Raw genomic sequence first — 26,618 nt, 5'->3', positions numbered from 1 at the left:
TTCTAGGTTCCTTACATGTCAAAATTCGGGTTTTTAAATTTACATGGAAGATCAAATTGTTTGTGGCCAAGCGTTTGTCTTGCCCCATCATATTGGGAGCGGACTTCATTTCTCACACTGGTCTTGTGCTCGATCTCCAGAGTAGGTCGTGCACATTCAAATTTGCGTCCAATTGTAGAATTCCCTTGTTAAAGTGTAATTCTGTATCATGTTCATCTATTTCGCCTACCCAGGATGAGATGTTGTTAGACCTTAGACATCTACCTGAGGAGCAGGCTGATAGTATTCGGAAACTGTGTCAGTCGTTTCCCGAGGTGTTCTCTGATACTCTTGGTGTTACTGACCTTGTTGAATACAAAATTGAGGTCATGGATTCGATTCCTGTCCGTTTTCCACCGTATAGGCTATCTCCACCTAAAATGAAGGCTCTGAAAGAAATCATCGATCAGATGTTGAAGGATGGTATTATTAGGCCCTCTAAGTCAGCGTATTCTTCGCCTATTTTTCTAGTCCCGAAACCCCAAGGAGGCTTCAGGCCTGTCATTGATTACAGGGCTCTCAATCGGAAGGTGGTGTTGCAATCTGTGCCCCTTCCCGACCTTCATTCTTGTTTTTCATGGTTTCGTAAGGCCAAGTTCTTCACGATCTTGGATTTGAATCAGGCCTACAACCAAATTCCCCTTGCCGAAGAGTCTAAACATCTTACAGCGTTTGCCACGGACTGGAACTTATACGAATACAACCGCGTGCCTTTCGGGCTCCCCACGGGGGCAGCTGTGCTCACTAGGCTACTAGATAGGGTCTTTTCCGACATCAAATTTGAGTACTTATATCACTACTTGGATGACGTCGTCGTATTTTCCGAAACCTTTGAAGAACATCTAGATCATCTGCGAGAAGTTCTCAATCGCCTTCGTAAGGCTGGGTTAACTGTTAAGTTGTCCAAGGTTGCCTTTGCTAAGCCCTCTATGTCATTCCTAGGGCATATTGTGTCACCTGATGGTGTAGCAGTCGATCATTCTAGAACACAGGCCATCCGTGATTTTAAACCTCCCAAGGACATTAAAGGTATCGCCAGGTTCATTGGTATGGTGAATTTCTTCAGGAAGTTTATTCCTAACTTCGCTAATAGAGCGGCGCCCTTAAACCTTCTTCGTAGGAAAGGCATCAAATTCGAGTGGGGACCTTCTCAACAAGCCGCTTTCGAAGATCTTAAATTAGCTCTCTGTAATGCCCCTGTACTTGCTATGCCTGATTTCTCGAAGAAATTCATCGTCCAAACGGATGCGTCGTCGTCAGCTGTAGCTGCAGTCCTTCTTCAAGAGACTGAACTAGGGAGGCGACCCATCGCCTATGCGTCTAGGACATTGTCGGCTCAAGAAGCCAAGTATTCCATCTATGAGCTCGAAGGTTTGGCAGTCTTATTTGCCTTAGAAAAGTTCCGTCTCTATCTGGAACACGTTAAATTCGACCTGGAGACAGATAATCAAGCCTTAAGCTGGGTCTTAGGTAGGCCGCGTCGTACTGGTCGTATAGCCCGCTGGGCTATTCGTATTTCCGCCTTCCAGTTTGATGTTAGACATATCAGAGGTACCGAAAATGTTGTTGCTGATGGACTCAGCCGTATGTTTCATAACGACGTAGAGACCCACGAACCGGTCGACAGTTCATCACCTTCTGAGTCCATACTATCTGGTGTTAATGCCATCTTAACAGATGCTCCCATGCTTTTTAGGGGTATTGAGAAATACCAACGTGAAGATCCTACGCTGGCTCCGATAATGGAAACCCTTTCTTCTGGGGAACATGTCGTCCCTTATGTTCTGAGGAATGGTGTTTTATGTTGCCCTTCGAGGCATGATAAGTTGATGAAAGTTGTTGTTCCAGCGGTTCTTGTACCTATGATCTTCAAATACTATCATGAGACCCCATTGGGGGGGCATCTTGGAATCTTTAAAACTCGTGAAAAGATTCGTGAAATGTTCATATGGAAAGGTATGGACGGTGAAATTCGGGAACTTGTAAAAGCTTGTAAATCTTGTTTGATCAGTAAACCCACCATGTCCACTAAAGTAGGCCTTTTGTCTTCTCATCAAGCGTCGCGCCCCATGGAACGCCTGTATATTGATTATGTGGGACCCTTCCCCCAGTCAAAGGGTAATGCCAACAAGTTCATCTTTGTGTGTGTAGATGGTTTTACAAGATTTTCCTGGTTATTTCCGACTAAGCTGGCTACCGCTCAGTCAACCATTACTTGCTTAAATTCTATTTTCGCTTCTTTTGGTCCGTGCCAATACATTGTATCTGATAATGCTAAGGCTTTTACATCTAATTTATTTCGTAAATTCTGTTTTGACTTGTCCATCTCTCATGTAACTACTTCCGCTTATTACCCTCAACCATCTCTGGCTGAACGGGTTAACCGTAATCTCAGGTCCGCACTTATTGCCTATCATCATGAAGATCATTCTAGGTGGGACACGTCCCTGCATTGGTTAGCTTTTGCTTTGAATTCGGCGGTCCATGAATCACACAAATTTACTCCAGCTTCTTTGATGTTCAAGTTTGTTCCCAACTCGCCGCTCTCTAACCTCTGGTCTTTGAATGACATTCTACCCGAGACAATAGATCCGGATAACATTAAAGATCTTTGGAAGAAGGCTAAAGCCAATCTTAAAGTGTCTCATGAAAAGGTTAGGGAAAGGTATGATCGTGGACGGAGACCCACCACTTTGAAGGTAGGTGACCAGGTTATGGTCAAAAATTTTGTTCCCGCGGGCAAGCTTGCCCCCAGATTTCATGGGCCTTGTATCATTCTCGATTTTCTTACGCCGGTTACCTTATTGCTAAGTAATCCAGCCACCGAGAGGATATTTAGAGTTCACCTGTCCCAGGTGAAACCGGTGTAATTTCTGTGTTAACTTGCTTCATATTATTTTGAAAGGATATGAAGGTTATATTTTTTTGAGTTTCACTTTTAAGGCATTCTGCCCCTTCTGTAATATTTTGGTTTTAGATGTAAGCCTTGTGTAAAACCTGCCCCGACCCGTTAAACTGTCATCCTGTTCTTGCCACGGCCATTACCACGCTCCCGTCTCCTGCTCCTCCTTACACTGTGGCTTCATAATAGTAAATGCCATGGATATCTACACGCCGCTGGCCCCTCAACCTCTCCACAAGCCTGTACCCTCAAAGAAGATGATAGTCCAACACAATTCTGCCGCCTAGCTTTAATGTTTCAGCGCCCCCGCAGCCGCGCAGCGCCGTGCAGCGACTGGGGAGGGGGATGGGCCCCCTCCTCTCCAGCGAGGACGACATGTGAACGGCGAGCCGGAGCTCTCCTCCCGGCCAAGGCTGATGTGCGGCGCACGACCTGCTACATGCCCGCAGCCTGTATCTGTTCACCGCGGGCGCGGCGTACTTCAACACCTCTGCTCCCCTCATAGTGCGGGCGAGCGGTATCTCAGGGTACTTGAGGGGTCCGAGCGGCCTCCGTTGGACGCAAGCTGCAACGGCCGGTCTGGCCATCCGACTCAATCTACATCAACTACATGGACAGTCACCATAAGCAATAACTACACTTGGGAATTCAACAACAATATTTGGTGGATATTGCAAAATTTTTCTTCACCTTTAAGTATTAAAAGTTTATCTTCAGAAATTCAAATTCTACAAACATAAAGACTTTCATTCACCTGCAACAACAATATTTTGAAACTGAATTAAGAAATCTTGTAAATGCTTCTGCTATCTATCTTCGTATCAACATCATTACTTGGACTTTGTTTCAAACTGATTTCATGTGTCACCCCTGGAGGAACTTTTGGGGGGGGAGGTCTGTACCGGGCGGTACACCTCTACACCGTTTATTTAAAAGTTGCGCCAGTTGAAACTCCTCTTCTGGAGGAAGGTTGAACTTTATCTATTCTATTAATTCTCTACTTTCTCAGAAGATGTCACCACGTGGAAAATTTTGAGTTTTTGAACTGTGTCACTTTTGATGTGTTTTTGTTTCGCTTGAAGTAAGAAGTGTGAACTTTCTCTTCTAGAGGACACTACTGAAGATCAACAATAGCGCACCCTAGTGCGGAGTCAAAGAACTATTTTGTTGGAGAAATCTTTATTTCAAAAGTTTGTTTCTTGTTAAATTTCTTTCTGTTATTGTTTAAGTTGGCTGTATACCCCTCTCTTTCCCCTTGTTTTGCATGTAGCCAATCCCGAATTTCTTAAATTAATTTCTATCCAATCAGATGTATCTTCCCCCAACTTGAATCGATTGCGGGGTCCTATCCAATAAAAACATTGTGGGCGGGTGTTTTCATTCCCCTAACGCCTAGAAACTTCCGCGAGAGTATATAAACTGCTGATTTTAGGGTCTCCGGGCCACTTCTGTTCCATCTTTCAGTGTATTAAGTACATAGCAGGAGGCGGGAAGCGCCTCTTTCTTCTTCAGCCGTTCAACACCAGGTAATGGCCTATTAATAACTTCTTTTCTTGCTAGGTTGGCAGTTTAACACTCGCGGCGGGTTCGAAGCATTTCCATCATGTAACCTTTTCCTAAAATGTAATTACTCTTTTCATCTTTTTCTTGTAAAGCTACATATTGGGATAGAGAGTGCTAACCCTCTCGAGCTCCCACTCACATTTGTTTTGAGGTGAACTTATTTTTTTCAAACTATTCTTCGTTTATGTAATGTAAAGTGTTCTTCTCTAAGTCACCTCTGTAGTACGGGATTAGCCCTTGCGTTAGCGGCCCAGAGCCAGATTAGGTTTTAAAAACAAAGTGTATTAGGAGTGCAAGATCGCCTCCTCTCAAATTGTTATTTTAGAGGTCATGTAATCAACCTTCTTTTCATGTAATAGACCTCCGTAGGTTGGGTATTTTACCCCTGTAAATACGTCCTTAGAAGGACAGCTTGAAGGTAGAGTTTGGTGTGGCCTTGTGATAGGCTTACAATTTTGAGAGCGGATCGCTCTTTGAAATTTGTTTCTGTATGCCTCGTGCAGGCTTTATGTGTAATGTTTGGAGCCAGTGCTCCTGGGCATGAATGGGGTTTTCTGCCCCTTGGCTAAAATTTTTTTGGAGTAAGGCGGGGCTGATGGCCCAAGAGTTATGAAGTAAGGGCACTGAGCCCGAATCCAGTAATATTGTACCTACATTTTTGCTACTCTGTACCTGTTATGATTGTTATCTCTTGTTTTTGAAAAGAAAATATAACCTAGTTAAATTTTAAATTAATTTTACATTGCACGTTAATTTCGTAGCTTGAAACCCATTCACACCCGCACCTTCTTTCACCTCTACCTACCACGGATATCTCCGTAACAGTATGTATTCTTGCATTCAACGCATGTGAGTTTATATATTCCCGAATCAAAAAATTTATCTTTTTCCGAGAGATTTATTGTATTATGGTTGAAAATACTATGTTTCATGTTATTATTGGTGGAAAATGCAATTTTGAAATTTTTTCTCTTAAATAAATTTGTTATATGTTTGGATTATTACATGTGAACTTGATGTATTTTTCAGTTTTACTAGGTTCGATTATTAATTTAGATTGTTGCTTTTCCGAAAATTTATTAATTATTTTATCAATCATGTTATTGTTGAAACCATTCAAGAGGGCTTGTTGTCGGATAAACAACAGTTCTTTATTCCTTTCAGATTTGGATAAAGGAATACTAAACGCTCTGTTAACGTGACTATAATATGCTGATCTTTTCTGTGCCTCAGGGTGTAACGAGTTGTTCTTGATAGTGGTCAGTGTGAAAGTGGATTTTCTGTGTATTTTGAAAGAAAATCCTTTTTCTTCTCTCGTTGTGACTATGTCCAGAAAATTCAGTGATCTTTCTACTTCTTCTTCTAAAGTGGATTTTATATTGGAATCCAAATTATTCAATATATTTAAAACTTTATTGCTATCGGTGAGTCTGTTATCTATTATAGCGTAAACATCGTCCACATAACGTATCCAAAAATCCAAACCCTCTATTTGATTAATAATTTTCGTGTGTTCCAAATAGTCTATGTATATATTAGCCAACATTCCTGATGCTGGGGCTCCCATTGAGAGTCCTTTTTGTCGGTAAATTTTATTATTAAACGTAAAATAATTTTGATTTAACACAAATTTTAAAACATTAATGAAATCTTCAGGCTTAATAAGAATTGACAACTAGAAATTAGTTACATTTTCATCTGCATTAATAATAAGAGCCACACTGTGATATCTGGATTTCTTCATTTTGACAATTACTTATAAATTGTATAATTTTTCATTTATAAATTGACCTTTTTTCATGAATTATTAAGAAAAGAATATTCATTAGGACATATTCTCTATGGAATATTGTACAAGTGTTTCCTTGACGACTGCTTTCAATTGTAGAAATAATTTATATATTTTCTCTTGAGTTATTTGTTTGTTTTAATGTTGTCAATCTTATGTTAATTTTAAGGACACTTCCTCTAAAGCATTACTTTGTCAATTTATATATTTTTCATCTAAACAGTGTTATGTGGCTGAAGATGTTGATAATATACGAAACATGTACCACTTTTAACCATTAAATTGCCTTAAGCAATCATTGTAGCAACTAGGTGGAAAATAAATAAATACTTAATTGTGAATCTATTGAAGTGCGATACGGACCATGAAGCTGATTTAATGTAAGGCCAGTGCTGACAAGCATGAGAACTGCCACACCATTAGTTTAGTATCTCATGCCTGCAAAATTTTAACACGTATTATTTACAGAAGAATGGAAAGACAGGTTGAAACTGAGTTGGGAGAAGATCAACTTGGCTTCGGAAGAAATGTGTGAACACGTGAAGCAATCTTTACGTCTGATCCTAGAGGATCGAATTAAGAAGGACAAAACCACATACATGGCATTCAGATCTAGAAAAGGCATTCAATAATGCTGACTGACCCAAGTTATTTGAGATTCTAAAGGGGATCGAAATCAGATACCAAGAAAGGAGAATTATCTACAGTCTATACAAAAATCAGTCTGCAGTGATAAGAATCGTAATTTTAAAGCTCTGTCTGGATTAGGATTCCTGCTTTATGGGAATTTTATTAACTGAAGAAATAAATGCCACCGAAGCTGAAGATGTCATTGACAGCGATGGCTTTGAAAAAGAGGCAGCAATCCAGAAAGGTGTGAGGCAAGGCCGCAGTTTGTTCCCTCTCCTTTTCAATGTTTACATAGAGCAGGCAATAAAAGAAATCAAAGAGGAATTTGGAAAGGGTAACAAGGTTCAAGGAGAGGAAATCAAAACCCTGAGATTTTCTGATGATATTATTTTATCTGACTCAGCAAAGTATCTGGAGAAATTGCTGAATGGTATGGACAGAGTCTTGGGGAAGGAATACAAGATGAAAATAAATAAGTCCAAAACAAAAATAATAGAGTGCGGTCGAACAATGTCAGGTGAGACAGGAAATATTAGATTAGGAAATTAATTCTTTAAGGAAGTAGATGACTACTGTTACTTGGATAGTAAAATAACTAACGATGGCAGAAGTAAGGAGAACATAAAGTGCAGACTAGCACAAGCAAGGAAGACCTTTCTTAAGAAATTTGTTCACCTCGAACATTGATAAAAGAATTAGAAAGATGTTTTTGAAGACTTTCGTCTGGAGCGTGACATTGTATGGAAGTGAAACATGGACGATAACTAGCTCAGAAAGAAAAATGAAATGAAATGGCGTATGGCTTTTAGTGCCGGAAGTGTCCGAAGACAAGTTCGGCTTGCCAGATGCAGGTCTTTTTATTTGACTCCCGTAGGCGACCTGCGCGTCGTGATGAGGATGAAATGATGATGAAGACGACACATACACCCAGCCCCCGTGTCAGCGAAATTAACCAATTATGGTTAAAATTCCCGACCCCACCAAAGGCCAGCACGCTAACCATTTAGCCATGGAGCCGGACAGAAAGAAAGAGAATAGAAGCTTTTGAAATGTGGTGTTACAGAAGAATGCTGAAGGTAAGATGGGTAAATAGAATCACGAATAAGGAGATACGAGATACTGAATCAAATTAGTGAGAGGAGGTCGATTTGGCTAAATTTGACCAAAAGAAGAGATAGAATGAGGGCACATTTTAAGACACCCACGTCTTGTACAGATGGTTTTTGAGGGAAGTGTAGGTGGTAAGAACAGTAGGGGTAGACCAAGGTACGAATATGACAAGCAGATTAGAGCAGATATAGGATGTAGTAGTTGGATTATTCACGTAAATACGGTAGACCTATTCAGCGCTGAATGAAAATCCATTCTTTGGAAATGAGTAGGTATGTGCCCATATCATGTTCACAAGTGGCTCCCTCTGTGGATCAGTGGTGTTGGCCTCTAGATCCCAAGATAGTGGGTTCAAACCTAGCAGATTTGAACTGGCCTCTGCATGGCCTGGTTTCTGAACAATACAGGTGGATGATTTTACTGCATTAGCAAGGGTGAGGCTTAGCAGTCGGAAGTAAGTTTGCAGTCTATACAGTTATCTGTTCATAGGCTTAATGAATGCTTTCTGTTCTAATATGATCGTTTCATGTGTCGTTACAGTTTCTATAATTGCATTACCAGGCTCCATTTGAATCATCGAGCTTAAACACAAATATATTGTTATACTAATCCTGTATTGCAGCCATTCCCAAACTGTGGTCCGCAGACGCCTGTCGATAGTCCAAGGGGTCCGCAATAATAATGTAAGTACTTAAAGAGCAAAATTGTTTGCACACACACAATTCATAGATCATGAACATTTGCTATTGCATACAGAAGTTAGGTGGTTATGAAAAGATAGCATGTTGACTTGCTCGTTTGAACTGAGAGATGAAGTTCGACTATTTTTTATTGATGAGATATGCAACTTCAGACTTCTTCAAGGATTTCTCGTGGTTTGTGAGACTTGCTTATAGTGGAAATATATTCAGTCACATGAATGAACTGAATTCGAGACTCCATGGAACGAAAGTTACACTCTTCACAGTCCAAGGTAAGATAGATAGAACATAAAGAAAATGAGTATATAGACACGCCGAATTAGCAAAACCGGATTTGATTCTTTCGCCACAGTTCATGTTTTCGTGTCTGCATATGAAGAAATACTTCGAAACAGTGCAAGTGATGTAATAGTAATACCTGGAATTGCTATGATCCTCATTCAGACAATGTTTTACGCCTCTGACTGAAAAAATCTCATGGATCAAAAATCCCTTCTTGGAAAATGAATATGAACTGCCTCCCTTAAGGAAGATCAACTAAATGAAATATCTTGTGACTCTTAAATGAAGACACTGTATCACAATTACACGTCTATGATCGATTTCTCCATCCAAGCATGTCCCCTATACTTCGACATTTCGACAAAAAAAAAAAGTACTGCCTTTAATGCCTTTCATGATGACTTACTTATGTGAGTGTACCTTTTCTGCTCTCACTCAAATGTAAAAAACAAAGTACAGAAACAGAGATAATGTAGAGGCTGATCTTTGGCCTTGAGTGACTATGCTTGAACCAGACCCAAAACGCTTGATCCCTGGAAAGCAGCACTATCTCTCCTATTGATCCAGCGACTTTACTAAGCGAATGTTCTCAAGTTAGTGTCCAGATCAACATTAATGCAATTATTAGCCAAGTGTCAATGTTGTTTTATAACTGTTATGTTAATAGGAAGTAAGTTTATGTACTCTAAATAAACTTTAAAGCCAATATTATATGAATAAAATTAACATTGTAACATTACAAAATTCTGTATTTTGCCCACTTAAGTACAGTATTAAGTTCTGCGGCTAGGGTGTCCTTGGAAATGAATGCTATATGCTGAGGGGTACTCAGATGCAAAACATTTGGGAAACCCTGTTATATAGGAACAATGAATGATATTTCAAGGTTGTCCATTCTGTTTAGGGAGTTTGATACATATGCAGCCATTAAATTTTTAAGTTAATAAATCCACTCTGTATTGGTTTACAACTGCATAAACGATATAAATGTATAAACTAGGCGTGAAACCTAAATTTAAACATTCTATGACAAACTATTCATTTTTTTTTAGTTTCCTACTATGCAAACATTTCCCAACAAATACAGTCGAAGCTGGTTAAAATGGCCCTCTCCAGCATGTTTCTCTGGTTATTACACCATTATTCCAAAGTCCCAGACCACATCCTACTAAATACATGCTAAAGAAACCTGGATAGCATATTTAAGTCACTCTTTAGTACATTCGTAACTCCCACCAGAAGAAATTTAAATTAGCGTTAATGGCCACGGGCGTGCACGACAGGCCAACAACTGGCCTGGGCAAGGATTTGGTAGAGGACTTAATTTCACGGCCCTGGAGCACAGCTGCGTGTCGGCCCACAGCTGCAGGGAATGTCAGCCCCAAGCCAGTCTTTGCTATGGTTGTTTGGATCAGGCAACAGTAGCTCATCTGACGTGTTGGTGCTTAATTTTACATTCGTAAGTGAACTGTATAACAACGTACATAAATTTGGCCTACTGTACTTAAGCATAGTGGTTTGCAGTACATTCAGTTATGGAGAAGAAGAAAGCTAGACAGTTTACAAATGATGAAAAATTTAAGTTTAATGAGAAAGTGGATGCTAATCCCCACATGAAACGTGAGCAAATCGCCCAGATGTTGGACATTCCTATGACAACTTTAAACATAATAATTGTAAGCAACGAATATAGTTCTCATTTCTAAGAACATTTTTCCTTGATGTTTTACTACGTTGGTATTCCTAAAATGTATTATTTCTTTATTTCATTAATTATAATATTGTATTCTTTGCTTTCGTCATAATTATTTTTACTTTCAAACCTAGCTTGAAATTTAACAGTGAAACATTTTTTATTTTTTTACACATTCCTTCTTTATGATGTTATTTATTTTCGATGTAATTTATTTCTGAAGAGACTATACTATGAAGTTTATATAAAACTAAATTATAAGGGACTAGTGAACCACTCAATATATTGCCTTTTTCTTTTTTTAATTACTCAATACTGTATAACATGTATGAAACTAAGTAAAGTGTGATAAGAGTCCAACATGTATGAAACTATAGGCGGACAATGTTCAATATTAAGAAATTCAAATCACAGGGAAGTATACGAGAACCAACGTGCTATGATTCTGGAAACAAGAGAAAACTCTTCTCCCTATCGAGTATCCAGAGAGCATATATAAAAATAAATACATGATAGATATCATAATGTTCATTTCAATACACAACTCTTTGATGTACAGTACTTACAGCTTCAAGGTGGACATTAGGGATGTTGGTATTGATGAGTGAGAATTCTTGTTGTAGAGTTTTAGGTTGAGTAGGAGATGGATTCACTTCACGATCATCAAAAGCACTCAATCCTAATTCATTCTGAGCCAAATCGTCCAAACCAAGGCCATTTATCCCATCTGATATTGATGAGCCATTCTCCAGGTTTTGCAAAGGGTGGTTTAAAACAGGCTCACCAACTACTAAAAAATATAAACAGAACCCATAAGAAAACCATTCATGATTACAATCTTGACATAAACAAACCACAATATTCTCAGTCAACAGTCAATGACACCAAAGAAAAGTTTCTATTATTGTTTCATTATCCTTTCCTCTAATATCTGAGTTTGGTGTGCAAAAGGTGTTAAGTCACTTAACCTGCAGGGCGGGGTAACATAAAATAACACACAGTTGTGTCACTATGTATGGGAGAGTGTATGAACTGTAAAATGCTCACATCTGATATGGGAATTATACAGGGTGTCCCAAAAAAAAAAACACAGACAATGCTCAGTAAGTTGTGTGGCAAGGCAAACAGATTTGTTTTCAAGAAGGAACTCTTATCCAGAAACACACGGCTAGGACGGTGTAGCACATCAAAGTATGAGAAGGGTGTGCTTTCCGCATGTTGTCAATAAACCCAACATGAGTAGCACATTGGGCTCATTACAAACGGGGTTTGAACTGTGTACCTCCTATGTCATTGCAGAAGCTACATCGGCGGTGCTGAGCCTCACGCACATGACCAAATACGTGCAGTTGTCTTTCAATTGCTCCGCAAACTCTAGCAATAAGGTCCTCCATTGACGTTACACGTTCCATACACAGCACACAGCTGGCTGAAAAACTGCATACCTTCCGTATTAACGTTACACCATACTCTTTATACTACCTACGTGGAACTGTCTGTCTTCTTTTAGTCCTCTCTCGATGGCCGTGACCGTGGAATGATGTGGGGTACGTCTGTTTGGAAAACGTTCTACATACAATCTTGCAGCAGCTCTACCATTGCAATCCACTTTGCCGTATGCAAGCACCATCTCGGTCATTTCCGCAGCTGTAAACTGGTACATGTCGCACTGCTGTTAGCAGTATTACTGCACTGGCAGACTACAGTACACAAGTAACGCAGTAGGATGCGCATCAAGGACTCTGTGGATGAAAGTAGCGCATGCACAGGAATGTTATTAGGCTGAAGTCGTCCATGTGCAGTACTCAGATGGCTAAAGAATTACATACCTTCAGTATTAAGACACCAAACCAGAACAAATTGTCACAACCGTTCTCAGACTTTTCGACGCTCCCTAGCGCCCAAACTGTGCATTTTCGGACAGGAGTTCCTTCTTGAAAACCGATCAGTCCGCCATCCCGCATAACATACTAAGCCTTGTTGGTCTTCTTTGGGGGCACCCTGTACATTATGATCCTAAACTTTTAAATGCAGTTTTCTCAAAATCACGTATTTGTGACTTTACACTTTCTGCATACACAACACAAATATATAACTTATAAAACAAAAAATGCGCAGAAGATTTAATGTATTTAATGCATTTACTTTCAGTATTTCTCGCTTCCTTCTATCTCCTTGTACTGAGAAGAGTTATCAAACAAATTTTGGACAGATGGTCGAGATCCTTCATCACTCTTGGTGAGAATATCACTGTACTGGAAAGAAAAACCAGGAGATAATATGATCTGCCTAGTCAATACTATACACAAGAAATGGTCTAATACATATTACAATATTCATACATGTTTCAAGACAATTCTCTTCTTCAGCGAAAAAGTATTTGCCAAAATCACTGTCATAATCAAGTCACTGTGACTTTGGCAAATACTTTCTTTTAAGAACATGTATGAATTTTAATATGAATTAAACAGTTTTTTGTGTGTACAGTACTGACAAGGCGGATCATATTAACTCCTGGGTTTCTTTTTTCAGTGTAGTGAGATTATCACTAAGTTTAGGCCATTACAGTAGAACTTCGATAATTTGAAATGGGTTAATTCAAAATCCCACCTAATTCAAAGAAGCTCTCGTTTCTGCAAACATGAGGTACGGTTTGCATGTTATTTAAATTGTTTAATTCAAAATACAGATAATTCGTAATTCGAAGAACAATGTCAGTCCCATTACTGAAATTCAGACTTTTAATTCAAAATTGCCTTTCATTAAAAAAAGAAAAGTATTTTATAGAGTAATTTAAATTAAAAATTTCTCTTCTGGAACTGCAGGGTTAGCTTTCCGCACTTTCACTCACTTCGGTGTGTCTACAGTCTGATGTAGCCACAAAGAAGCACACACGAAATGCTGTCAATTGTGTACACTATTTTATTTACAAATTAGTTACACACAAAATAAAAAACTGCCATCTTGAAACAACACACTACTACGAAGAACAAGAAGAAACTGCAACACTTGCATGTCGAACAACCTTCCACCGTAACAAATTCACATACACGATTAACGACTTGTGCTCATAACTCTTGTTTAATAACTCAACTCTACCCTCAAGACTGCCTCTTTATATACGTTGCCTGGCCAAGCTTCTAGAAGAATATGACAACACGTTTTCTTGTAATTTCAAGAGTTTCCAATACCCTGTTTACAATTAAAGGACTTTTCTACACACTTCCAGTGGCAAGATGCGTTCTTCTCGACTTATTGCAGAATGTTGCACAACATTGCATTGGATCATACACATTATATACAGGTAATAAAAATATATATACTATTAATTACGTGTTCTTACATGAAATAAACTCATATTAATATACAGTATACAGCAGATGTTTCATGACATCTCACAAATAATACGATCATGATTTATACCAAATAAAGTCCGGACACAACTACATAAATAATAATACAGTAGAGTCTCGTTAATCCGAACTAATTGGGACCGGAGTCTGTTCGGATTACTAAATTTTCGGATTAACCGGAAAATATTTTCTAATAATAATGTTATTGTTTTTACGTCCCGCTAACTACTTTTACGGTTTCCGGACACGCCTAGGTGCCAGGATTTTCTCCCGCAGGAGTTCTTTTATGTGCCAGTAAATCTACTTACACGAGGCTGACGTATTTGAGCACCTTCAAATACCACCGGACTGAGCCAGGATGGAACCTGCCAAGTTGGGGTCAGAACGCCAGCGCCTCAACCGTCTAAGGAAAATAGTTTCTACAATACACTAAATTACATACCGTAATTTGAAATGTCCATTCTTTAGGAGTTACATTAATAAAATAGCCGGGCTGAGTGGTTCAGACGGTGAGAAACAGTGTGACGACGAAGAAGACCACAATGAACAACTAGTGTCAAATTCAGATGTCGCGGCCGCCTTAGAACTTGCCGTACGCTACGTCGAGCAACACTCCGCTGCTACGCCCTCTGATGTGATGATTATGAGACGCTGGTTTAACACTGCATCTTCGAGTAGGTTTCAATCACTACGGCAAAAGAAACTAACAGACTTTGTAAAGATAAACGAACAGTGATTGATGGTTTATGATGTGTAATTTTTACATTAAGTTATTCTAGTAAAATATGACTAATAAAATGCAAGTAAATCTTCATTATAAAATATGTTCTTTCATTTAAATAAGGAGAATTTAAAAAAAAAAATTGAATATTTCAGTTCGGATTAACCAGACTTTCGGATTAACGGGGTTCGGATTAGCGGGTCTCTAGTGTAGTAATACTAACAGATGTAAACAACTTCATAGCCACACCTCACAAGTAACAACAACAACAACAACAACAACAACAACAACAACAACAACAACAACAACAACAACAACAATAATAATAATAATAATAATAATAATAATAATAATAATAATAATAATAATAATAATAAATATTTCCATTATTTAGCCATGGGTTAGAGAATATTGTTTTCAAGTTATACTAGTCTATTACACTTGCATCAAGTGTGCTTCATAGTTGCTAAGTTTGAGTGAAATCATTATTCTTCTGTATTCTTGCAATTACTCATTTTACTTAAGCTTTAGTGTACAGTTATGAATTTTGTAGTTATATCTTATTAATACTGTATTTTTAGTTTATTGTTAGTTACGGTATTTTAGTTTGGGGTACACGTGTTTGTTTTTATATTGCGAGGTGACTAAGCGTCAGTATTTTTCTAAGACACTGAGCAAAAGGATAAAAATTATAAAGAAGGTTGGGAGGTTGATAACGGATTTTAGAATAAACTGAAATACCCAAAGAATTTGAAATTTCTGCGTCCAGGCTTCAAACATTTTTAAACAAGTTCTTAGAGCATTGAAGCTCAAGAAATGCAGGGTATAAATACGGCAAAGCGAATGTGCATTCAAAGAGCTAAACACTCCGATTTGAAAGTGGAACTGATAGAGTGGTTTTCAGCATGTTCGAGCAAGCAATATCCCCGTTAATGTCAGGGTTATTAAGGGGAATGCGAATTAACTGGCATTTACAAGATACTAAAACAATTTCGTATTGATGGTTTTCACTTTACAAAGGAAATTTAATTTGTCCTCCTATTCAATACATATCTCCATCTTTTGGATGCAGTAATATTAATCAAACATGTTTCAGCACATTTGAGCCATCATCAGTGAAAAAGGTTAAAAATTACATAATTAATGTTATAAGAATATGTTAAAATACAATGAAATAGAGTGTGAAAACAAGTGAGACATGATGAAATTAAAATAATAAGAGGTTATTTCGAGGTTGAGAACCTCTTAGTCTAGAAGTACAGTGTGTTACATTAAAAACCGAGGACGAAATCACAATACTAAAATTTAAAGTGACAGTCTGCCTTCACCGAGTCACAATCTCAATTAGTCAAGAGGGCGGCAAAAATTGAGAAAGGAAAAAAAAATGCCAGGTATAATGTGTGTTACTCGTAGTGGAAACCGTCAATGAAGTTCAAATCTGTAATGGAAAAAATGAGTATGTATGAGAAGCTTGGGCTAATAAATAAACTATAAGTGTGAAGAAAACTTTCAACTTAGTTATTAAATAGTTGCCATCTCAAACGGCCTGACCTCAATTTAGCTGTCCCGCTTTCACTGATCGTGTCTGTAGCTGGCTCAGCTGTGTTTGCGAGGATAGGAGGAGTGGAGGGAGTAAGGGAGAAACCTAAACATAATTGGAGTGATCCTAATGATGATAATTTAATTTCCACCATAGCTGAATCAGAATTAGCCATTAATAAGTTACCCATAAACATACAAGAAGAAGTCCGATATGAAGTCAAATGTACACTATGTTTTATCCTTAATCAACAACAAACCATTAAATCCAAGACTGAACATATAGCTAACGTCCATAAACCAAAGAAAAAAGTCAAAAACAATGACTTAATAATAACAAAAGCCGACAAACGGAATGGTAATATAAATGGTCCGTTATTGGACATTATAAATTTTCCAGTTAACTCATTCCTGGTTGCCGGAATGCTACCGTAATCAAGGATATCCATTATTTATCATATGATGAATGTATGTACATATACATAGTTTCAGGATAAATGTGCGTAGTCACAAGTCTGCACAATACTGTACTACAACTCTAGGTCTAGTTTTTTGACCCAATCAACTGCTTCATCCGAAGTGCAGTGAATGTCCATTAGATTTCCTTCGAAAGCTCGAATTGGAATTGGGCAGTCAGCAACAATGTGGTGGATTGATTGAGAAGGGGCACCACAATCACAATTTGTAGACCTAGTCCAACCCCATTTACACAATAGATAATCACATTTGCCTCGTCCAGTTCTCATCCGATTGATGATTCTCCACTGTCGCCTTGGAAGATCAAATCCTTGTACACGTTTAGAAGGGTTCACAACTAGATGTTGTCCGGCTCCACGGCTAAGTGGTTAGCATGCTGGCCTTTGGCCACAGGGGTTCTGGGTTTGATTCCCGGCAGGGTTGGGAATTTTAACCATCATTGGTTAATTTCGCTGGCACGGGGGCTGGGTGTATGTGTTGTCTTCATCATAATTTCATCATCATGATGTGCAGGTCGCCTATGGGCATCAAATTAAAAAGACCTGCACCTGGCAAGCCAAACATGTCCCCAGACACTCCCGGCACTAAAAGGCATACGCCATTTCATTTCAACTAGATGTTTGTTGACTACTGATGACTGATCCCACTGGGCTTTTCATAAACTGTTAACATGAAAAGAGGTTTTTTTTTTTTTTTTTTCCAAGATTGGTTGCTGTACACCAGGGTGATTTCCTTGATTTCAGTCAGTGATGTTCAGTGTTTGTAATATCTTGATGGATGGGTAGTTGGGGGTTCTGCTGTGTATGTTTTTCCATACCTTTAGGAGATCTTCTGATCGTGTTAGGGCTGGAGGTGGAATGTTGCTGAGAACAGGAAGCCATAGCGTGTTCATGCTCCAAATGCATCCCATGATTATGTGCACTGCCTGATCTTCTTAGTGTGAACACTATTGATCCAGGAGGGGCAGCAGTATTCAGCAACAGAATATGATAAGGCTAATGCTGTTGATCTTAGAACATGAGTAACAGTTCCCCATGATGTACCAGCAAGTTTCTGAAGAATATTATTTCTAGTTTTAACTTTAGCAACTAAGTTTGAGAGATGTTGCTTGGTCAAGTTCCATCAAGTATTATTCCCAAATATTTTGGTGTACTGCAGAATGGCAATACTTGACCTTGAAATCTGATTGTTGGTTTGCAATTGAATCGGTCATTTGGAAAAGGCCACATGTACACAAAAGTAAATTTTACAGGAGAGACAAAAAAGTGAATAAATAGTGAATGAGTGAAAGTACCAAAGCCGCATTTTGGCAATGCATATAACAGGTAAAGGGCCTTTTATTCCCATAATACGGATTTCAGATTACATCCCTAAAGGACAAAAATTCAAATTTTGTTTACTGGAGATGTGCCCTTTTCCAAGGGAATGGAATGTTCTTAGAAATTAAACACCCATTTTTCATCCCTGTCTCTTTAATTTTGTTTTAAATTACATTTTATCATTACAATGTCTCTTTTTAATCAACCTGCAGCACTTAGAAATCGGAGAATTACAAAAATATCCCTAACAATGCACATAAATCGTTCTGATAAACAAAACTAGTAATATTGTTCAATACATCTTATAAGGTATTATATATTATATTTTTCACTACAGATGTTCCTACTGGCAGGAATTAACACAGCGTACTGCCAGCGCTCAATGCGATCCATTGGAAAAGGTCATGCAGTGGGATATGTGACCTCGAATGGAATGACAAATTTGTCAGATTCCGTGCTCCATACGTAGAAGTCTTAGACATGTCTTTTTCGCGTGGATCAATGCGTCTACATTTCAACTACAGCAATATGAGAAAACATGCATTTGGAAAAAAAGTGGACATGTGCCCTTTTCCAAATGACCGATTCAATTAGACTGTCTGTTGCGTAAGTGGAATGTAGATATAACTGTTTTTTGAGCAGGCACCATTTCTTGAAGTATACATCCAAGGTTTCCAGATCAGTGGCTAAAGTAGTTTCAGCGTCATAAAAGATGAAGCACTGAGTCACCAAACAAATGTCATCAGCATAAATGAATTTTCTTGAAGATCTCTCTGGGAAGTCGTATATGTACAGACTGAAAAGAAGGGGAGCCAGGAGTGATCCTTGAGGTAAACAATCGTTTCATTTAAACACTCTACTTCTGTAATTATCAGCGCAGGGCTGGAAGTACCTATTGCTAAGCATATTGGTGAGTAAGGCCGTAAGTTTACAACATGGGGTAACACTGAAAAACGACTACATCAACAAAGCAGAAATGTTTTTTTACAGAAAATAACTTCATAAAACAAAAAAAAAAAAAAAAAAAAAAAAAAAAAAAAAAAAAAAAAAAAAAAAAAATCCAACAAATGAAATACAAAGAGACCTTAAAACCATTATTAATAATAAAAGTTTAGTTTTTGTTAATGACCTTGAAAAATCTAAAATGATTGTCTCATGAATCCGAAGCTTCCCACAGCAAGTGCTACCCAAGATCCATAAAGCCGACGTCCCCATAAGGCCCATTATCATAGAAATAGTCTGACCTATAAAGTGTCTCAGTTCATTCACAAATTCCTTAAATCACACTATCATTTTCAAGCCAATACGTCGGTGAAAAATTCCGTAGAATTTTGCAATAAAATTAAGTACTTTAATTTATCCAAACACCACACACTTCATTCATTTGATATTATTAACATGTATGCTGATGTGTCCATTAACAACAATGTAGAATTAATTAAGAACAATCTTTCCAAATTCAGCAAATCAAGCATACGTGAAATAGAAGAATTTATTCAGATTCTGAAATTCACATTGAATAACAATTTCTTCACTTTTAATAATGTCATTTTACCAACAGATGGGTCTTCCCATGGGGTCACTGGCTTTGGGGATCCTTGCAGATATTTACAAAAATCATTTAGAACATTCTCACAACACTGGTAAGATTAACGGCATTCAATATTGAGCATGTTATGTGGATGACACATTTGCTATTTTAGCCACTCGTATTACTAAGAGCAACACAGTACTTGAACTTCTCAACTCCAATGATCCACATATAAAATTCACCATAGAGTCAGAAAACAATAATGCCCTTAAATACCTGGATTTAACCCTTATGTGCAACTACAACAACACTTTATCCTTTAATATATACAGAAAACCCACCCGCACCATCAATAAAATCCAACAAACTTCTCTGCACATAGACGTACATAAGAAAGCAGCTTACAATAGTATGGTATTCAGAGTATTGAATATTCCTTTATCTCGCAAAAATTGCAAAAAAGAAACACTATGTACAATATTGCAGAATACAATGGCTTCAGTAAAACCTTCGTCAACAGAATCATCAATAGATATAAGAGCAGACCTAAGATTACCCTAGCAAAAATTCTGCTCCTAAAGAGAAGTTTTCTACTTTCACATTCAATAGTAATAGCATTTACCAAATTTCTAATGTCTTTAAAAAAATGTAACATCAAAGTAGCGTTTAGAACCTCCCACACCACTCCAGACTTAATTTCAATACGCACACTATCAACAATAACAATAATAATAGATACTTGAACTCCGGAGTTTACAAATTAGAATACCAATCTTGTAGTTCCAGCTATGATGGTCAAACAGGCCGCAACTTTGTAATAAGATACGCTGAACATCTCAATGCTCTCAAATAGTTTTTCAGCTTTAAGTGAGCATCATAAAGAATCTAGTCACAAATATACAACAATAGATAAAGATCTTAAGATCCTGCATTATGAGCAAAAAGGGACCTTGCTCAACATTCTCGAGAGCATCCACATCGATATAGATCACTTTAGGAATACCTCTTATATTTTAAATGAAATATACGAAATAAAGAACATTCTACTTGAAATGTTCATTCCATACATTTGTCAGCAATTCTATAATAGAAACAAACCCGCCTCTGTCTCTCCAACTCAACATGACTCCTCCCTCCTCCTCTCTCCACCAGTTCAGCACCTCCCTCTCTTACTCCCTTCACTCCTCCTATCCTCACAAACACACCCTAGCCTGCTACAGACCTGATCAGTGAAAGCGGGACCGCTAAACTGAGAAGGTAAGGCCATTAGAGATGGCAACTATTTAATAAGTTTAAAGTTTTCTTCACGCTTATCTTTGATTTATTAGCCTAAGCCTCTCATACATACTTTGAACTTCATCGATGGTTTCCAGTATGAGTCACACACACTATACCTGGCATTTGTTTTCCTCTTAAGTATGTTCTCAATTTTTGCTGCCCTCTTGACTAACTGAGACTGTGACTCAATGAAGACAGACCGTCATCTTAAATTTTAGTCTTGTGATTTCGTCCTTCGTTTTTAATGTAACACACTGCACTTCTATTATAATCTATCAGTTTCATGTCCGTATTGAAACTTGTATTCTCAATTACAAAGAATGGGTACCTTCCACCTAATCAATACTTCATTATATCTTGTTACTATACAGTATCAGTTTCGACCTTCACAGAGGTAATCCTCAGCTGGTCATAAGACCTAAAGATAACTTAACATATAATTTAAAAATATTACTAAATCTAATGAAGAATGTCATATGATATGAGTGATGATATTAAAATATACAATGATATTAAGTGTACTCTGATTTTAAAAAAAAACAAGTGTCGATGTTTATGTGACATGTATATAAAAAAACCAAACCCCATGGCAGTACAGCCCTTGGAGGGCCTTGGCCTACCAAGCAACCGCTGCTCAGCCCGAAGGCCTGCAGATTACGAGGTGTCGTATGGTCAGCACAACACATCCTCTCGGCTGTTATTCCTGGCTTTATAGACCGACACCGCTATTTCACCGTCAGATAGCTCTTCAATTCTAATCACGTAGGCTGAGCGGACCTCGAACCAGCCCTCAGGTCCAGGTAAAAATCCCTGACCTGGCCGGGAATCGAACCCAAGGCCTCCGGGTAAGAGGCAGGAACGCTACCCCTACACCATGGGGCTTGTGATGAAAGCTAGCAACATATAATTAGTTAAAATACAATTTTCTATAACTTAAAATGTTCACAGTATTCTTGAAAGACATTTTGGAGTTTAATTAATGTTGGTAAAGCCTTGCATACATTCACAGGTATGTTTGTATCGAGCATTCTGGAATATTCAATGATGTGAACTGTTCGTCATGTCCATTCATACAGTTGAGATGTTGAATGATTTACATCGAAATATAGAAGTGTGTTATTAGTTTCTTTACTACTAATTAGTACAATGCTTGGTACAAACATACCCATGAACGTACGCAACGATTTACCAACATTAATTGAATTCCAAAGTGTACCTCAAGAATACTATGAACATAAGTTATAGAAACTGTATTTTAACAAATTATGTGTTACTCACGAACAGTACACCAGAATTTTAAGTAGCATATACATGTCACATAAACACCGACGCTTATTTTCTTTTTTTTTTTAAACCAGAGGACACTTAATATCATTGTATATTTTAATATCATCACTCATACCATATGACATTCATTGGATTTAGTAATGTATGGGTTAAGTTATCTTTATATCTTATGACCAGCTGAGGATGACCTCAGTGAAGGTCAAAACTGGTACTGTATGGTAACAAGATATAATAAAGTATTGATTAGGTGGAAGGTACCCATTCTTTGTAATTGTGAACACTGCACTTCTAGACTAAGAGGTTCTCAACCTTGCCATAACCGCTTGTTATTTTAATTTCATCATGTCTCACTTGTTTCCACACTCTTTTTCATTGTGTTTTAACATATTCTTTCAACATTAATTATGTAATTTTTAACTTTTTTCACTGATGATGGCTCAAATGATCCAAAACATGTTTGATTAATATTACGCCATCTACAAGATGAAGCTATGTATTGAATAGGAGGACAAATTAAATTTCCTTTGTAAAGTTAACTGCATCAATAATGGTAATGGAGTTTTTAAATAATAATAATATTTGCTTTACGTTCCACTAACTATCCTTTACAGTTTTCGGAGACGCTGAGGTGCTGGAATTTAGTCTCGCAGGATTTCTTTTACGTGCCGGTAGGTCTATCAACACGAGGCTGACGTATCTGAGCACCTTCAAATACCACCGGACTGAGCCAGGATCGAACCTGCCAAGTTGGGGGATAGGAGTTTCAGTGTTCAAATGAGTGGCTTCAGAGTTTTAAGGAATGCTACAATATCACATAGCAGGCAGTGTGCCGAGAAGCAGATTTCACGAACACTGGCGATGCCAGCAGTTGGCGAAAAAGCGTGGCTCATATAATCAACTTATACGCGCCGAAGAATATTGTCAATGCCGATGAAATCGCATTGTGTTTTTAATGTTGAGTCCAAAAGGACTTATGGTTTTAAAGGAGAGAAGTGCCATGGTGGGAAATGGTACAAGGGTGAGGTCAATGTACAGTGTTGCAATGCAGATGGAAGCGAGAGAACTTTTCTCCCCTCACCATAGGAAAGTTTGATAAGCCACAATATTTTAAGGACATTGGGCACTTTCCGTGCAAGTACAAGGCATCTATGAATGAAAACAGTACAGTAATCCAATGAATAAAGCACTTGCACAGGGGAGCCAGCATAATTTCTCCTCGTCTATGAATTGTGGTTTTTTAATTTCGTTGCATGAGGTTATGTTTGCCAGTGATTTATCCAAGTGCATTATCGGAATAATGTAAATGCACCTTGCTGAATACATTTTGGAAATTTTTTTTTTCATGGCATTTGAAAGGTTTAAACTGTGAATCAAGGTGATTGCGTGCATTAATAAATCTTAGAATATTTTGTGACATGGCAAGGGTTGGTATTTCTGAATTACAAGAGAAGTGCCATGGCAGGAAATTGTACAAGGATAGAGTCACTGTCCTGTATTGCAATGATGATGGAAGTGAGAGACTTCCTCCCCTCATCGTACGAAAGTTTGATAAGCCATGATGTTTTAAGGGCATCGGATATTTTCTGTGCAAATACAATGCATTTAAAATACAGACAGTACAGTAATCCAATGAATAAAGCACTTGCACAGGGGAGCCAGCATAGATTTCTCCTTGTCTTTGAGTCATGCTTGGGGCCGATGACATAGATGTCAGGCTCCTTTAAACAACAAGCATCATCATGATGAATCATGCTTTTTTTTTTTTTTTTTCCCTTTCGTTACGTGAGGTTATGTTTGCCAGTGATTTATCCAAGTGCATTATTTTAATACTGTAAATGCCCCTTGTTGGATACATTTTGGAAATAGTTTTTTCCATGGTGTTTGAAAGGTTTAAACTATGAATCAAAGTTAATTGCATGCAGTAACGGGTCTTAGAACAATTTGTGACACAGCAGGGTTGGCATTTCTGAATTACAAGTTGGCGGTTAATTCAAATTCATGTCATTCAAAGTCCAATTTTTGCATCCCAGCGACTTTGAGTTAACGTTTTATTTTAATATGGTCAAGTTTATAGACTCTTAGTGTGGATTTACAAGCTCATGTGGTAGTCTTATTGTATGTCCATATTCAGCTCCATCATGAAATCTTTCAAACAGTTTACAAAAGCATGCCCCCTTGGACCTCCTTGCATACGTAAGGCTTTTGATCAACTCTGTAGGACTCTTCCCTGCCTATACCATCCAAATTAGCACATCCAGTAGAGCTGTTTAAAAGCTCCAGTTATACAAAGACTGTAGCCAATCGCCAGACAAACAAGCCAATAAGTATTCAAAGGGTGTGATGTAAGGAAGCCCTCAGGATTATGTACACATGTGTTTCTTTTGTGTGCACTCTGTATAAAATTGCTTATACAATAAGCCACTGCTGCATGTCCCCACCACCACCACCGCCACCACCACCACCACCACCACCATCATCATCATCATCATCATCATCATCACCATCATCAGTCCAAACCTCTCTACATGAAGAATAACAATAAAATTAGTTAAAAGGTCAAATTTAGCTTATACCCTTTGTTCTACTTGAAGAGGATTCCTCACGTTCTTGAGGTTCCGCTGCTTTTTTCCCATCAGGTTCATGACCACACAGCTGTAAAAAGAACAGACATTTATACTGGATGCACTTCATCGTAGCAGCTGTAATAAGACTTACTGCGAAGAAAACTATAATGCTATACCTTTTGGAGGAAAGGTTCTATCTTCCATATTCTCAAGCTCTGATCTTTTGACCATGTGATCAACTGATACTCACAAGAATCTGGAACAGTGATATAAACAGTAGTTAACAATTCTTAATTTAAGCCAATATAGTTTTCTTTTACCTTCTATCAAATACAGTACATCTCACTAAAACCAAACATTAAGAATCTCAATTGTTTACTCTTGAAACCAAACATACACATTGCAAGAATAATGGATTTTACAGTGAGAAATAATACAATAGTTGGAATATTTGGAAAGGTCATCCTGCTACCATATGCGACAGTAGACGGTACTACTTGCAACTATCTGGCCGAGGGCTAGGTTAGCAAACCTGACAAACTAAGGGAGAACCAATGGCTATGAGCACAGGAGTTCACCCTTAGGGGGCTTGTTGAAGCCATTGTGTAGGAAACGACACATAAATTCAACTGGAAGCTGTTGCCTTGCAGATGTGGCAGGGGACTGCTAAAGGCTAAGGGCGATAACCCTGACAGAAAATGTTCTCTAACTTTAGGCCTAGCAAGTCAGTTGGAGAGTAACTGCATTTGCTTTCAACACTTATACGAGCCTCGGATTCAAACACAGAACTCGGAGTAGACAACAGCACCCACAGACCCACGCCAGGTATGACGGCTTACAGCCTGATGATAGGCCAGGCCTTGCGATTGTGCAACAACCCCGGAGAAGACTACACACTCGATCAGGAACAATTAATGTACTGACTTTGACTGGGAAATGCGAAGAGTTAGTGGACATCATGGAGAGAAGGAAATTATCAGTCCTAGGACGGAGTGAAACTAAATGGAAAGGTAAAGGGAAGAAAGAGTTGAGGAACAACTATACCCTCTACTGGAATGGTAACAACAGAGAAATGAGAAATGGAGTGGGATTGATATTGTCAAAACTGTTAGATGGTATTACAGAGATCCAGTACGTCAATGAGAGGATTATAAAGGCAACAGTTCACCTTAGGAAAGAGAAGCTGACACTGGTGCAAGTGTATGCCCCTCAGACAGGTTACAGTGACGATGAAAAGAACAAGTTTCTCAAAGACCTACAAGAGACTATCAGTGAAGAGAGGGCAATCATCATCGGGGACCTCAATGCACAGCTCGGGACAGACAGGAATGGCTATGAGAAGGTGATGGGACTGCATGGCTATGGGAGAAGGAATTCAGAAGGTGAACATCTCCTAGACTTATGCATAAGAAACTGTTCGGTAGTAAAAAACAGTTGGTTCGACAAAAGAGTCAGTCACATGATTACCCGTTACCGATGGGATGGAAAGAGCAAGACAGTCATTGACTGTATGTCATTACAGATAAAGAAGTAGACTTATGACTGATGTCAAGGCGATTCCAAGTCAGAACGTCAACAGCGACCACCGGTTATAAGTAGCAGATCTGAAAGACATAAATGTACCAAAGATAACAAGCAGGAAATTACCTAAGATTAAGGTGCAGGAACTACAACAGATTGGAAAAAGCACCGACTATCAGGACCGTATAAGAGGACGAGTGCCTAGAGAAGAAGTGGAGAGTGGTGGGGTAAAGTGGACAAGATTTAAAAACGCCTTGATAAAATAAGCAATAGAGGTTTGCGGGAAGACGAGTGCGAGAGTAAGGGAAAAAGAGACACC

The 26,618-nt window shown here is 38.3% G+C and overlaps 1 protein-coding gene across 1 annotated transcript in view; it reads right to left on the bottom strand.

The window, feature by feature from the left end:
* The window catches only part of Wdr59 (WD repeat domain 59), a 232,172-nt gene that overhangs the window by 121,860 nt on the left and 83,694 nt on the right, over window positions 1-26,618 (bottom strand). The window contains exons 8-10 of the mRNA XM_067144938.2: window positions 24,955-25,034; window positions 24,788-24,866; window positions 11,280-11,499 (exon numbers count right to left, since the gene is read on the bottom strand). Coding sequence (XP_067001039.2) covers window positions 11,280-11,499; window positions 24,788-24,866; window positions 24,955-25,034 — 379 coding nt within the window. The remainder of the gene's footprint in view (window positions 1-11,279; window positions 11,500-24,787; window positions 24,867-24,954; window positions 25,035-26,618) is intronic.

The sequence above is a fragment of the Anabrus simplex genome, chromosome 1 (genome assembly GCF_040414725.1).
Source record: "Anabrus simplex isolate iqAnaSimp1 chromosome 1, ASM4041472v1, whole genome shotgun sequence".
In the NCBI taxonomy this organism is placed as follows: Eukaryota; Metazoa; Arthropoda; class Insecta; order Orthoptera; family Tettigoniidae; genus Anabrus; species Anabrus simplex.
The sequence above is the reverse complement of the archived record's forward strand: the minus strand, read 5'-3'. Positions and strand labels throughout refer to the sequence as shown.